Below are 15,463 nucleotides of genomic sequence, written 5' to 3'. Positions count from 1 at the left end.
ACCCGCTCAGTGATGAAATGTTTGAATCATGAAGAAGATTGCCATTAATGGTAAGATACAAGGTTTGGAGCCTCTAGTAGAGTAAATAGACTCATTAATCCTTGTCATAAATTGGAATGAGAAAACAGGAGACAGGAAACAGGAAACAGAGCAGATGCAAAACAACAAAAATAGTTGTAGTTTTTTTATTCACACTCCAAACAGATCAAACAATCCATTACATACAGATCAAGACCCATTATTTCAGGCTAATAAATCCCCAGGAAAAATGGCTAAAAATACAAATTGTAACTAAGGCAGAAACTTACAGTCTTTAATAGAAGCTGCTGCTGTGCAACCTTCATTTTTTTTCCTTTTTTTTAACTTAGTTTCTTCACACCGACACAGATAGAGAGGAAGAGAGACTTCACTCACAGTCACAAACCCTAATCTCCCACCGCCTTTCCAGCCGCAACCCAAGCTCAACTGGGCAAGCCTTCCTCCGGACCTTGGACGAACTCCAGCACAAAGCAATTCAAAAATCCCATTTTTGGATTGAAGATGAAAGTTCTGCTTCCATTCATTTGCACATCTGACTTCTTTATATGACCTCCAGTTTTGCTGCCATCGCAATTGTCACAGTGAATGAACGAACACCTTCAGACCAGGGAAAACAATGTATTTTTTTGGGCAGCAACTCTTAAATAAGAACTCATCTCTTCATAGCATGGCAAAAAAAGAGCTGCTTCCACTTGGTCCAGAGTCCAGTCTCCAGACCTTGATCATACGTGTTCTTGACGAAAAATTAGTGCATCAATCAATTGGGAAAGCTTAAATCGTCTTCGTCATGATTGAAAGCCAAATATTTTCTAACTTTGCAGCACAAGTGCAGAGAGGATTCATCCACGGACCGGAATTCCCCAAGCTCTTATAGCATACAGCTGAAAAGAGACGCCATTGTCAACGTGGAGACAACCAGAAGAGCTGCGATTCCTTTAAAAATCACAATTTCCCAGTCTCTCCTCCCAGCAGAACTCCCAACCCGGAAAGAGAAAAAGGTAGAAATCCTAAATTTGTCTAGAGGAAGAGCAAGGGAGGAGGGAAGAGTACCATGGAAATCCTAATCAAACTCACTCAAATTCAAGAAAAAGGACTAAACCCTAAACCCTAAGTCCTAACCACCCCGACATCATCAGCGCTGCTGCTCGTTTTCTCTCCTCGCGGCTGGCCCCGCTGAAGAAGGCCCCGAGAGCGACGCCAGTAAATTGAGATGCCCCTGCGCTATGGGCAGATAATTCCCCACCCTGGCCGCCGACGCCTCCCCCATCGTCGGCGCGAATCGCGCCGTCAGGGAATTAGGCTGCATCATCATATCCGGCGCCGCCGCCGCGAAGCTCCACACCTGCCCAAAATCTGGCCTCGCCGGCAGGGCCCAAAACCCCGCCGTGGGTCCCGTAAGCCCGATATCCACCTCCTTTGCAACAGTGACACCGTCGTCGTCGCTCCGGAACCGCTTCCCGAGAATAAATGGCGCCGGCGACAGCGCCGTCGGGCCGGGCTTCAGATCAAGCGAGGCGGCCGTAGTCGACGAAGTACTCGACCCGCGGACAGACACCGCCACCGCGGAGAAACTCGCCGGAGTGGTCCCCGTTCCCGTGGCGGCGATAATCGACGGCTCCGCCTGCCGGAGCAGCCACTCAATCGTCTGACCGTCCGATTTATGCCCCAGCTCCCGCGTGAGCTGGAACACCCGCGCCGCGCAGATGATCGGCATCCGAATCCTCCTTCCCCGTCCGTCCACCTTGCTGTGCCGATCTTTCGCCGGCGGCTTCTTCACCGCCAGCGCCCCATTCCTCTGCTGTTGCTGCTGCTGCGGCTGCTCCATTACTGTCAACACCCCGTTCGTCGCCGTAGTTGCCCCCCCGCCCGCGCCGGCGTCTGGCGGCGTCGACATAGCCTCCAATCACTTCACCAAAAAGGGTCACAAAATTCCGTCGGGAACGAGATTCCGGCGTTCGAGGGAAAAACCAAAGGATTGAACACCAGAGGAGAAGCTTCGTGCTGAGCAGAGAGAGAGAGAGAGAGAGAGTCTGTGTGTTGGGTGGAGGGAGAAAAGAGGAGTCTAATCATTGAGCGGCAGTAGCGGGTGGAGACAGGCGGGAGGGCACATGGGTCTGAGGGCCCACACGCTGACACCAGGGCCCACTCAACAGTTCCTCATCTCCACCAATCCACCCCTCGATTCCATAAAAACCACGGTTCTACCACCCCGACAGCCCGGAATTAATGGAATTACAACGACCGCTGTCGTCAATCCGGGGGGAGATTAATTAAACCCAAATCCAGATTAAAAAAAAAAAAAAATTCCGGGCAGCGCCAATGAGGGGAATGTCTTCTTCTTCCGGAAGGATTTTTCACGTGACTCAGCCGCGGCAGAATCACCGATCTGCCCCCGAAGAAACGACAAAATGTCGAAAATCTCCCGGATCCGGTGAGCTGATCGAAATTTTGCCAAATTGAGGGGGAGGATTAGGGTTTTTAGGGGACGAGATGGGAAAGAGACTATTTTTAGGAACTTCGATGAGATTGGTGGGATGATGTGTGTGACAATGTCACCTTTTTATTTTATCTGGTTAGGTGCTTAGTCAAGCTTCTTTCATTTCAAGTAAGCTGTTGGCATTTATGTGTCATCCAATGTGACAAAATCCCCCAGCTTGCATGCTAAGGTAACCAACCCGTACAATAGATTTTTTTATTATGTCCATAATAAAAAAAAAAACTTAAATAAAAATATATTTAATCAATATCTATATCGAAATTTTCAGAAAAAAATTAGAAATCTATTTGATTCGTTAATGGTAATGCCCATAAAATATTTATTTATATTTATAAAAATAAAATTATAATTTTATTATTTATATTGACATAAATATTAATGGCTTTGATAAATAGTCAATCCAAAGGGTTGATGTAAAATGGATAAGAACGACAAAGGTGTGTCATTTAAAATTTGTTTAGAGGCTAATTTAGTAACTTCATAAGTCAATGGGGGGGGGGGGACAGCGGTACCTGCGTCTTGTCATAACTCATAAAGCCGCTGTGCCAGACGCAAATGTACGTTACGGTGGTAGTTAGCGCAGGTGGCACTCGAACGAAGTCACCGTTCTGCCCCTCGCCTTGCAGCAGCGGGTTCCCTCTTTTGGGCTGGCGACAGGTAGATCGAGTGGCCATCGTTGCATCCACGTCGCCGGCTTATCCATTGTACGGTTTTCGCGCATTCACTCCCGTGGGGCCCAGTAGACTGACGCTTCTGATCCTGCGCTGCCATGCTGTAGCAACGGATTCCTTTGGTTGGGTTTACGTTGATTTTTTATTAAAAAAAGAGAGAATTAAGAAAGATAAAGGTCAGGTTATGTCAGACACGTGTGCAGTGAACCCACGTGGGCGACTTTTAGTAAGTGGACCCACTTCTTCAAGCCTCAGATCCCATTCTACAGGAAGACTCCAAATTGGGCCCACTGCTGCTGCTTGACCTGGTTGTCTGTCTCAAATACTATATGTTACGTAAACGTTATTTTTATTAAATGGATTTTGATATAAACAAGCCGTCTAAAATAACCGAAATACCCACCTCTCCCTTACACGTACCTGCGGTCCCACCGAGAGGGCATGAGCGATGAACGGCTGGAATGGACAGATGTGGTGGCTAAGTGAAGACGATCAGGTACTCACCGCCGTTATAAGTTCCAATGATTGAGGCATAAATGAAGTAGGCTAACAGCCTGCAGCGGAAGAATTCTGGGATATCCTGAAAAGGCGGCCTGTTATTGGAAATTTCACATCTAAAAGCCTGATCAGGCCATTAAGTAATCGAGTATTTTATGTAGCAAGCCGACAACATCTTGTAAAGATTTTGTGGGTACTTTGGAATTTATATATGATTATATCATTATCGTGAGCTTAGCGGGCAGCGGGAATTTGGTTAAGATTTTTAAATGTCGCGTAATACGACTCCCCTTCAATCATTAATGTCTCCCTCCTATAATCATACTTATGAGCTTATCCATTTACCTTTCGTCTGGTTGCTGAAGAGGGAGACTTCCAAACAGCAGACGGAATTTCTTTAATGGCTGCAGCAATGGTGGAACAGATGACCGCCTTCAATTCTTAAAATGCAGAATCTGGTTGGTTGTTCTTCTTCATCTTTGGCAGTTCTCGACGAAATGGACTCGGAACTGTGTTGGATTTTCATAAAACAGTTAAAATAATTTAAATATGAGTTTCCATTTACTCTAAAATGGAAATTATGGAAAAAAAATAAACCCAAAAAACATGCAAGAAAACCAGTCAAAATGGAAATTTTGGTCAGAGAGCGAATGATTTGTAAAAGTCCAAACAAACAGCCACTTGTATTACCATCGATAAAACAATCAAGGAATCAATATTAAACATTCGCGACAGATCACTGAAGCTGATGCAACAGTGCTACTGCATATGAGGAACCAACTATTACAGATCTGTCACAACGCAGTCAAATCCTTCAAATGCGTACAACCATGGCAGATGTTTTCAGATGACCTTAATGGGTATAAAGCTGCAGAAACATTTTCTTGACTATTCAAGCAATGGTAAAAATTAAACAAACAGACCAAGTTCAAAGAAACGACGTAGCTGAACTAGCTTCAAATAGCCAGTTAGCTGTTGCAGAAGCCCATCAACTGGCCCCCTAATGGCAAAGCAGTTGTTTATTTAGATGTGACTGAAATGCTTACTGAGGTTTGATAAGACCATCTTAGGGAGCCCAACTGCTTCGTTGCTTTAAAATTTAATCAGATGAACAAGCCAGTCATTATAGAACCATAAGTTTGAACTTTTTTGGGCCTTCAAATGTCTTATCACGTCACTTAAAAAGAAAGCATCTTTGCCCAAACAGTTATATTGTCCGAGTCATCAAACAGGAGCTCTTCAAAACAAATTCAAAAAATTTGTGCAGTAGGATGTAACCAAAGATTTAGACTCTTCAAATCCTCAAACAGAAGCAAGATGAGCTTGATAAGTGCACATACCGCTGGCAATCCAAGCAAAGAATGGTGAAACAAGCCTGACAGCTGAGAATAGCATCTGAAGTACGTCCTTTGGTTGTGACAAACCCATGTTCCATCTTTTGTGTCAAGATCCAGATCATAGGAATCTGGCTTGACACTGTAGACTATTCCATCATCCTCAGGATCTGAAACAACAAACATCTCATCTGAGTAAAATGTCTAATCAAGACCTTACATAATAAAGTTAATGTGCACACCAATTACCAGAAGAAAAGACACCAGAACCAAACAACTAGATGAAAGTTTAGAAACTCAGATAAAAAAAAAAAATCAAAATGATTGATTATTGCACTTATCAAGCTCATCTTGCTCACTGAAATACAAAAACTCACGGCCCAACAAATGCTGTAGCTTATAAAACTGGAGAGAAGTAATCTCTAACATGGGTAAACAGCATACGGCTCAATAAGCATGAATATTTGAATTACAAAAAGGATAATCATAATGAATGATAAATGGTACACTTTTGCAATATATGATGTTTCATTTCACTATTGACATGAAGATAGCAGCTATGAACCCACAAGTCAGACGAACCAGGAATCCTCTCACACAGATTAATATGGTTAAACTCTCTAAACATCTAGAACACCAGCAACTGTAGCTTAGTTCGGCATCTCAGGAAATTTTGGTAAGGCTCACGCCCTAAATGTCACATAAAATGACACCCTTCAATCACTAATTTTTCCCTCTCCCTCACTTTTAATTTCCATAATCCTGCTTATACAATTGCTTTTGGGTGCTGAGTATGGCTTGGGCCTCCCATGTTCCTGGAGGCCCATTGAGCTTTGCTTCGCAATGTTGCCCCACGAGTTCATGGTTCGCTGGCAAGGACATTGAAGAAATGGTACACTTCATCCTCATCAAAAACTCCGACCTCGGTGGAGCAAACTGAACAGCAAACAGGTTTGAATGTAGCTGCAGTTTCAGGGATGTCTAGAGGCATTGGTGGAAGAGATGGAAGCCCTTGAATTCTTTGGCTTTTTCTCCTTCTCTCGCAGGATCTGGTTGTTCTTGATCTTGCAGTTCTCGACAAACATGGCTCTGAATTGGGTGGGGTATTTTTCGTGCCTGTGTCAATCATATGAAAGCAGTCAAAGCATTGAGAAGAGGTATAAATGATGTAAAGGAAAGAGAGAATGACACGGATGGAAGATAAGGGAAATAAAGTGCAATTCTGAGAAGCTGTTGCGAGTGGGTTGTGTCAGTATGAAACCATAGGAACAAAGAGAAAAACAAAAATTTTCCATAAGATCACAATTTAAATTTAAATTTCAACCTCAATTCCTCCAGTACAACAAAAAAATTAAATTGAATTCTCCACAGCTCCAATTGGAAATGATAGAAAGAATAAAACACAAACGCAAGAAAATGGTCAAAGGGAATTTATTTCTTAATATGAAATATTTCCCTTCATTTTATTTTCCTGAGACAGCATAAACAGTCCCCTGCATTACAAGTCGATAAAACAAAGAAAGAAATAAAAAAAGCATTGGTAACAGATAACAGACAGCTTGTAACTGAATTTTCTGAAACGAAGCCGATGCAATTCTGCTACAATGAAACAACAAAATTACGGTTCTATCATTATGGAGTCAAATCCTTCAAATGCATGCAGCCATGTCGGATGTGTGCAAATGATTTTTATGGGATCAAGTTGCAGAAACGTTTTTCTATAATGCAAAGAGGTGGTAAGAAATAAATAGCCGGAAGTACCAAGAGATGAGAAAGCTGAACTAGCTTTGAAAAAAATAAAGGTTTAACATCCATGCCTGGCAAATAGCCAGTTAGCAGTTGCAGAAAACATACTGACCTTAAACAATTTGCAAAGCTGTTGTTTATTTAGATGTGACCAATATGTTACTGACCTTTGAAAGGACTATTTTAGAGAGCTCAACTGTTTCATTGCTATCAAATTCAATCAGATGAAAAAGCTAATCCCGACGGAACAAAAAGTGTCAACTCTTTTTTTGACAAAAAAATTGAGAATTTGTCATATCACTTTTACATAAGAAGAAAGCATCTAGCCTAACAGTTATATAGTCCAAGTCATCATATAGGAGCTCTTCAAAACAAAATCTAAAGGATTTGTGCAGTAGGAAGTTAAGGGTCATCAGGATATCAATGCATAATTTGATGACTACAAACAAGGAATTTGACTTTTCAAACCCTCAAATATAAAGTCTATGTCCAGGCTCATACTGCTGGCAATCCAAGCAAAGAATGGTGAAACAAGCCGGGCAGCTGAGAATGGCATCAGAGGTACGTCCTTTGATTCTGTGATGAACCCACGTTTCATCTTTTGTGTCAAGATTCGGATCATAGAAGTCTGGCTTGACAGTGTAGTCTATTTCATCATCCTCAGAATCTGAAACAACAAACATCTCATTTGATTATAACTTCTATAAACTATACAGTTAATATGCAAGCCAGTTCACAAAAAGAATGTGAGGTAAAAGAAAAATGTCATATGAAATACAGAAGTTTGATTAAATCCCTGATCAACAGTGTATAACTGGGATACATAACGCCCAAACTCAAACCAATTATTTTAAAATATTAGAAATCGTTCGAGCATAAGTTTTCGTTAATAACATACTCAAAATGATGTATCATCGCACCTATCAAGCTCATCTACCTCACTGAAAGACAAAAGCTTAACGCCTCATACAATTGTATAGAGAACAAAACTGGACACAAGTAATCTCTACCATGAGTAAACAGCTTACGGCTCACCAAGCATGTCAATGTTTTCCTTTTTAATGGTCTTAACAATGTATATGTGAAGCAATAATATGAACTAAATTACAAGAGAGTATTGCCGGTTTCGACTTTGGAAAATAGCTGTTTCTCAACTTTACATCTTTACTGGGTAAAACTCAATATACTGCAATGTGTCATTATGATTCATTTCAGTTATCCTTTCACAGATTGACGCGGTTAACCTCTCTAAACACCAGCGACTCAAGCTTAGTTCAGCGCCTCAAAAAAGTTTCGTCAAGTTCACGCTGTATAATTCGACATTAGATAGACCGATTCACACCAGATGTTAATAGGTAGCAAACAGAAGTGGAAAGGCCCAAAAACAAGCTATTTCAGTATTTCCAAACACAATTAAAAAGTCCACGCCATTTCTCAGCGAAAATTACAAATAAACTTCTTTTTTTAAGTATGTATTTCATAAGAAAACGAACATAGAACGACTAGGGGAAAAAAGCAGCTGGACACGCGTTCGATATCAATCGTAGTACGCAACTTCATCGATCACTTGAAGTGAAATATAAACTCAGAATCACGAAACATCACTTCTCCATAAATCAAAACACGCAGAGCTCATAAGAAGTTTCACATGACTCTACTCTCTTTAGATCCGCTGAACAGAGTAAAAGATTCTCGTTTGCGAAGAAGATAGAACCATCTTAAGAACCGGCTGCAAACAAACATAAACGCTTAAGATGTGATAGAGGTAGAGCTGCTGTACCATTTTCCGGTGTATAATCCGGCGACTTGGCGGCGCTTTTCTCCTTCTTGCCGTCCATCTGCACTCTGGCCCTCTGTCTTCACGCCCACGGGTTCAGGACTCGAGCTTTCTAGAGTATACGAAGTTCAACCCGGGCCATGGATTTTACTGATCTGAGCCCCACCGGTTCAACGAAGGCGGGTTCACTCTCCCACTGTCCAATACGGTAAATGAATCACATGAGTTATTAAATTTAAAAATATATTTTAAATATTATAAATTCATTAACACAAGTCTGAAATAAGCTCAATTACTTGGTTTTAATAGATATATAATTTTTAAATTTTATCGACTCTAATTTTTACAAGGAGGAAATGAATATAAAAATAAAATCGGCTCCATTTAGTCCATTTAGTACCCAAAGAAAACCTCATGTAAACTATTTAATAATTATTCATTAATTATTTAATTAATGAGAAATGGTATTCTATTTTGTTGATTAATCTGATCGTTAAATATGCATTTAATTTCTTAATTATTTTTTTCTTTTTTTTCGAAATTTTCCATTTCGCTCGAATTATTGATTCATGACTTGATTTATTTTCAACTTGACCCGACTTCGTTGGCCGCTAATTTTCCTGCGTTAGCAAATAGTTTTTCGCGGGTTGGCGAACAGACTCCATCAATTGTTTCGTCTAGTCATACCTCGCTCTCTCTCCATGTTTGAAGAAGCCCAGGGAAGAAGCATCTGTATCGGGGTTTGGAATTCGGATTTGCAGTTACCGTTTCGGTTGCACCCAGTTCATGAAATGCGATATGGCATTCTTCGGTGGATCAGGATATGCAGACCTCGCTCCACCTCAACTCTGCAAAACGTTCATCTGCATACATCAACATCAAGGGAAGCATCGTCAGAAACATGGAGTTGGAGGAAGAGAAACTCGCGCTTCTTTTACAGCAATGTGGCCAAAGTTCTCGTGTAGATCTGGGACAAGTAATTCATCCCAAATTTATCAAAGAAAAGTTGCTTTCTACCCTTTTTCTTTCTAACCCTTTGCTGCACATGTACTGCAAGTGTGGGGAACTGGGTGATGGCTTGCAGTTGCTGGACGAAATGCCTGAACGGAATGTTGTCTCATGGTCTGCCATGATAGCTGGATTTGTCCAGACGGGATACCCTGCGGAGGCTATTTCTCCTTTTCAACAAATGCAACGAGAAGGGCTAAGGCCTAATGAGCTCTCCCTTGTTAGTGCACCCAATGCTTAGTATCCGGTTTGGCTTAGAATCTTTTTTTTTTTTCTGGTTCATGCTTTCCTTACTGCACTGATCCGGTATGGAAGATTGGCAGAAGCTGAGCAACTATTCAGGAAATGTGAGACAAGAGATTAGTGTTTGCAATGTTCTTACTCTAAAGTTTGGAGCTTCTGGTGTAGAGTGAACCAGGAAACGATGCCGCCAGATAGGTTCACATTCTCAAGTGTTCTCACTGGTTTGGCAGCTTTTGTAGAATTGAAATGCGGCTGGCAAGTCCATGCCCAACTGGTTAAGAGCGGTTGTGGAGAGGACATTTGTCTGGGTAATTCTTTAGCTGATATGTGCTTGAAAGACCTGAACTTGATGGAGGGATCAAAAGCTTTCCACGAGATGCCCTCCAAGGATGTGGTTTCATGGACCCAGATGGCTTCTGGTTGCCTGCAATGTGGGCAACCTGCAAAACCTCTTCATGTCATTGCGAAGATGAGATCAGTAGGAATATGGCTAAACAAGTTCACGCTAGCAACTGCAATCAATGCATGTCCAATGTGGTGTCTCTGGAAGAAGGGAAGAAGAATCACAGTTGAGGGTTAAGTTTGGGGATGCCATGGATGCCTGTGTGGATAATACAATCATAGACAAGTATGCAAAATGTGGATCCATAGATAGTGCACTTGAGGGGTTTCGAGTAATGAACGAAAACAGTTGTTTTATGGACCACTGTGATCATGGTTTATGCTCAGAATGGTATAGCAAGAGAAGCTTTGGAGATCTTTGAGGAGATCAGGTTAAAGAACATCAAGTCCATTGACATCACATTCATATGTGAGCTGTATGCATGCAGACAAAGGAGGCTTTGTTGATGAAGGGTGGGAATACTTCTCATCCATAACTCAGATTATGGCATTGCTCCAGGAGCAAACCACCTTGCTTGTATGGTCAATCTCCTTGGTAGAACAGGAAGTGCTAAAGATGCTGTAACTCTAATCAATAATATGCCCTTCAAGCCTGATTTTTTAGTGTTGCAGACATTGCTTGGTGCCTGTAATAGTCATGGGGAATTGAAACAGGTACACGGGCAGCAGAGCAGGCTTTAGCTTTAGAGAAAGAAGATCCATCAAGGTACAATTGTTATCAAATATGTTTGCAGAATCAAGTAACTGGGATGGGGTGGGCACACTGAGACAGCTGATGAAGAATAGAGAAGTAAAGAAGATGCCTGGATGCAGCTGGATTTAGATAACAAAGAATTACCATCAACATGTAGAAATTGTGAAGTTGGACATTGTTGCTAAAATACATATCATCATTGAAGTATTAAAGTTACAAAAAGTTGAACCTGTGAACAACAGTAGATTGGATTGTGGAGCTGTCCACTGAGTGCAACAGAGAAAAGAATAAACAGATAAAAACCAAATAACCAATCCCCAACGTTGACACTGGAATCAGCCTCTTTCACCAATGACATAACAATTTGAAGAAACAGCATGATTGATTACTTATAAGTGTCAAAAAGGACTTGGTTAACCGGCGGTTGCCGATGCCAATTGGGCATCAAGATATTCTTTCAGCTTAACCTTTGTTATTGCACCTTCCCTCCGACTTTCTGGAACCTCCTTACCATCCTTGAAAAGAATCAGTGTTGGCAAGCCATACACCTTGTATTCTTCTATCAGTTTGGGATTGGAATCATGATCGATCTTCACAACTATTACTTTGTCCTTGTATTCCTGCAATAAATTGTAATTATTTCAGAAACCTCTGAAATCAGATTATTTTCTTACTCCAAGAATTACTTCACCAGCTATTAAGTAGAATTCAATAACATCAAGAAGTTAACTTTGTCTTGATAATACAGAAATAATACTAAATACTTCTAAGTCATAAACTCTTGTTCAAAAACAGAAAATTGCCAAAAGTTAAATGAAAATGGTTGCTAAAAACATCAGCAGATTGGGAGAGGTCCACCAACTGCTTGTAAAATTTACAACAACAACGTGTAAGAAGTGATTGAGGTGTTTATACATGAACAATGAGAATCAGTACAGAAATAGATGAGGTAGCTTCGTCCTTTGGTAAATGATTTTTCTCACTTTGAGTATGACAACCCCATCATATGGAATGTGCATGCCATGCAATTTCAATGGTGTGGAATGTTATTACGTAGTGCCAAGAGGCAACCAGCAGGTAATACTTTGGCATTTGAAAAACAGCAATTTTCATGGATGACTACAAAATACGCATTTAATGGGAAAGGAAATCTTGACTTAGAAGTATGAACCAAATATGAACAACGAAGACTACTGGTTTGGTTCGTTGGCTCTGATTAGTTCAGACTTCAGAACGAAAACCCTCAACTGTTAAATGTCTTTGCAAGGTCTCAAACAAATGCAGCAACAGGAGTAAAGCAATTTCAATGAAAACCAAAAATTGTTCATAGAGAGTTCTTCAGTGAAAGATGAACAAGATAAGCCCCTTTGTTTTGGAAAATATGCCACAGAAAATTGATAGACAACATTTCCTCTGGATCCACTGCACTGGTATTATCGGGATGCTATTCTCATATTGCATTTCACCAAATGATAATGGCTGTTAAGGAGCTCACACGTTTAATGGACTGACATCAATCAAATAACACTTAAAAGTAACCAGTTTCAGAATCAGTTAACCAGTAAACACGCACGCAGCAAGAGATAATGACTCTTTTTAATGTAAATATGCAAAAGTTTCAGATGTAGACAACAAGTTAAGGCTGACTATGCCTTTTGCAAGAATTGGACAAAATGGAGAACCTAACCATTCACAACTAAGATACGAAATTAAGGTTCAATTTTACCAAAAAGAAAGTTCCCCAGCCATGGATCGGTTTAATCGAGAGAAGACGGAGAAGCAGAAACATCCAATTGACAATGCTTCATTGTTCTTTTTATTGAAAAAAAAAAATACAAAGCAAATTGCTCCAAAACTAATTTAGCATAACACGAGCATGACGAATGTTTCGGATACGCCTCTAATTTGTAGTGCTGAGTGACACAAACCAACTTAACTGCCAGTGGAATCGACAAGGCCAGAGAGACAACATAGCCAAAACTCCTCAGTAACAGCTCATTAAACTTTAAACAAACAGAAGAGCGGATTTCACCATCAAAATCTAGGTGATTCAATAGTTAAAAGTCGATTCAAGTGACAAGAAATATAGCTGGTGAACCATGTTCCAGTTCTCTGTGACTGCCACTTGTTTAATCTCCTGAAAATTGAGTTACATTTTTCTAAAAAAATTGACAAATTAATTGCAAACACTAATAAGCCGAGGGGAAAATGAATAGAACGATATCACGGAGAAAGAAATAGACATTAATACACACCTCAGACGCCCACTCAACCGCAGGAGCGATCAATCGACAAGGCCCGCACCATTTCGCTACAAACTCAACGAGCACAGGAGTATCCGAACGCAAGACCTTCTCCTGAAACTCATTCTCGTTAATCTCATCAATCCCGCATCTAATCGCAGACCTCCGCACGGAGAACTCACTTTTCCTCCCTACCGATCCAAAAGTTCCAACATTCCGACGATGACCGGACCGGTAACACAACCTGTTCGAAGCAGAGAAACCGATTGACCCGCCGATCGAATTTCTCCCTGCAGGCAGCGACAAGAGCCGGAAAGAGGGCAGCGGGGTCCATAGGCTAGTCACCATGATTCCGACAAGAGCCGGAAGTGCGGAGGCGGAGACGGGGAAGCAGAGAGCCTATCGAAGGTGAAGAAGGTGGGAAGAACTAGCTGTTTCATGGTGGGCATTGGTGCGGCGCGAGTGAGAATGTATTATCCGAAGCCATCGTAAATATGTAATTCTTTTTGGGAGAAAATGTGTGGCCTCGACTGGGTATGGGTGTGGCCGTGTCAACTATACGTATCAATATTACGTATCGGGTTTTTTTCCATAGCATATAGCCGATAGAAGAGTGTCAAACGCCTAGCTAATATAACTTAATAGACCGGTTTGTTAAGTGCAAAAAGTTAAGTACTTAACCCAGGTAGACCAGGGATGGACAGAACCTAACCCAGGTGGACCGGAACCACCTAACTCTGTCAAGGAGGTATACCGACTTAAACAAGAGAATATATCGGTTATGTATGGAAAACAATTCCGCCAACTACTGGTTTTCCAAACAAAGGGTCCAAGGTAGGGGTAACACTTTTAATTGAGTTATGCTTGAGTACAAACTCTGGAAAAAAGGCTTATTAAATATAACAAAATTGAATTTGAGATTTTTCAAGCTTGATTTGTCATAACTATTTTTTATTTATTTATTTTTATAAATTTTTATTTATAGTTTTAAATATATGTTGAGGAAGAACCCTACTCTAGCTCGAGCTAAAACTCACTTAAAATTTTTTAGCTCTGAGTTCAATTTAAAGTTTGAAAAAACAAGGTCGTAAAAGAGGATAGAGATAGAAAAGGACTATTCACTGGGAAGAGACAACATTGAGAGGAAGAAACAACCTCCGGATAAGACAACGTTGCAATGTCTTAATAAGAAAATCATAGAAGAATTTTCGAGCAAAAAATTATTTCCTTGAAATATGAGACACTAATGATCCCATGAAACACATTTCTAACTAGAAATGCTTTTATAACATTTCCTAGAAAAAAACACTAACATGGTTATTATTCATTATATGTTGAATTTTAAGAGTCTCAAATGCATAATTGACCAGGATTAAATAAGGGCAAGTGGACTTGAATGTAGAGGGTCTTTTATAACAAGATACTTGATGAGGGTCAAAGTAAGATTTGATTTTAAAGTCAAATAAAAAAAGGTGGTCAGGTTCCACATGAGACTTGTTTGTTAGGTTGAAAAAAGGCTTGTTTATGTATCAAGATATTTATTGTGACATTCATGCTTAGATGCACCCATAACTTTGATATTTGAATTATAATATTTTATTTTATTTAATAATGCTAATATATGGGGTTTTATCAAGGTATTTCGACACAATCTAGGACTGACTAATCGACTTTGGCTCGATGAAAACCAGGTATGAATCATGCATGGGATCAATTTTCTAATATCAGAATTTTAATTTAGAATGAATCAAGAGGCCTTTTAAAAAATATAAGTGGCGGAGTCTAACTTTTTTTACCCTAAATTTGATTGGCCCTAAATCATTCGACAAGTTATGTAACCATGCCTTTTTATAGTTCAACAAGTAAGGCTAACACAAATATTTTTTATATTACTCAAATCATGATTTCTTTAGAGATACCAATTTTCTAACCACTATACTACTTTTTATATCCAATCAAATCATAAATTAATACTAATAATAATAATAATTTAAAATGGCTTGGCTGCATTGTCACTTAAGTGGGTCACATTGAATGTCAATGTAATTTGATATTTTTATCATGTTTTAATTAAAAATAAATAATAATAGGTGAGTGGTCCCAAATGTTATTAATTTTTAGATTTCTCTATTTATTATCAAATTTGATTAAACTTGTAAATAATAATATTAATAAAAATAAAATGATAATAACAAATTATTAAATTATAAAAATAATAATAATTATTGTTATTATAAATAAAACGAGGTTGTTTTCAATTATTGGCTCACCAGTTTTATTAAAAATAAAATTATTTTATTTTATTTTATGA

At 39.8% G+C, this 15,463-nt stretch overlaps 3 protein-coding genes and 1 long non-coding RNA gene across 4 annotated transcripts; all 4 read right to left on the bottom strand.

The window, feature by feature from the left end:
• Nucleotides 1–155: 155 nt before the first annotated feature.
• On the bottom strand, nt 156–2,073 carry LOC137945021 (transcription factor TCP7-like). Its single transcript, XM_068790890.1, has one exon. It carries the CDS (start codon nt 1,931–1,933, stop codon nt 1,172–1,174), a length of 762 nt encoding a protein of 253 aa, XP_068646991.1. The 5' UTR covers nt 1,934–2,073; the 3' UTR covers nt 156–1,171.
• Nucleotides 2,074–5,488: 3,415 nt separating this feature from the next.
• On the bottom strand, nt 5,489–8,659 carry LOC137944763 (uncharacterized). The gene is given in 4 exon segments (XM_068790506.1): nt 5,489–6,021; nt 6,023–6,155; nt 7,287–7,452; nt 8,566–8,659. Coding segments are annotated over 4 exon segments (480 nt in total). The 5' UTR covers nt 8,624–8,659; the 3' UTR covers nt 5,489–5,898.
• A 66-nt stretch (nt 8,660–8,725) lies between these two features.
• Nucleotides 8,726–10,092, bottom strand: LOC137943496 (uncharacterized). Its single transcript, XR_011110756.1, has 3 exons — nt 9,953–10,092; nt 9,250–9,425; nt 8,726–8,758 (listed from the first exon to the last, which is right to left on the bottom strand). It is a non-coding gene; the product is annotated as an uncharacterized lncRNA (long non-coding RNA).
• Nucleotides 10,093–11,084: 992 nt separating this feature from the next.
• LOC137944633 (thioredoxin X, chloroplastic-like) lies at nt 11,085–13,598 on the bottom strand. The gene is made up of 2 exons (XM_068790335.1): nt 13,165–13,598; nt 11,085–11,529 (listed from the first exon to the last, which is right to left on the bottom strand). Exons 1-2 carry the CDS (start codon nt 13,498–13,500, stop codon nt 11,323–11,325), a joined length of 543 nt encoding a protein of 180 aa, XP_068646436.1. The 5' UTR covers nt 13,501–13,598; the 3' UTR covers nt 11,085–11,322.
• Between the last annotated feature and the right edge of the window lie 1,865 nt (nt 13,599–15,463).

Source organism: Aristolochia californica, unplaced genomic scaffold (assembly GCF_029961685.1).
Source record: "Aristolochia californica isolate CCGP_79_NKW_82.1479 unplaced genomic scaffold, dmAriCali1.0.hap1 SCAF_11, whole genome shotgun sequence".
Lineage (NCBI taxonomy): Eukaryota > Viridiplantae > Streptophyta > Magnoliopsida > Piperales > Aristolochiaceae > Aristolochia > Aristolochia californica.
This window is presented reverse-complemented; position numbering and strand designations above follow the sequence as displayed.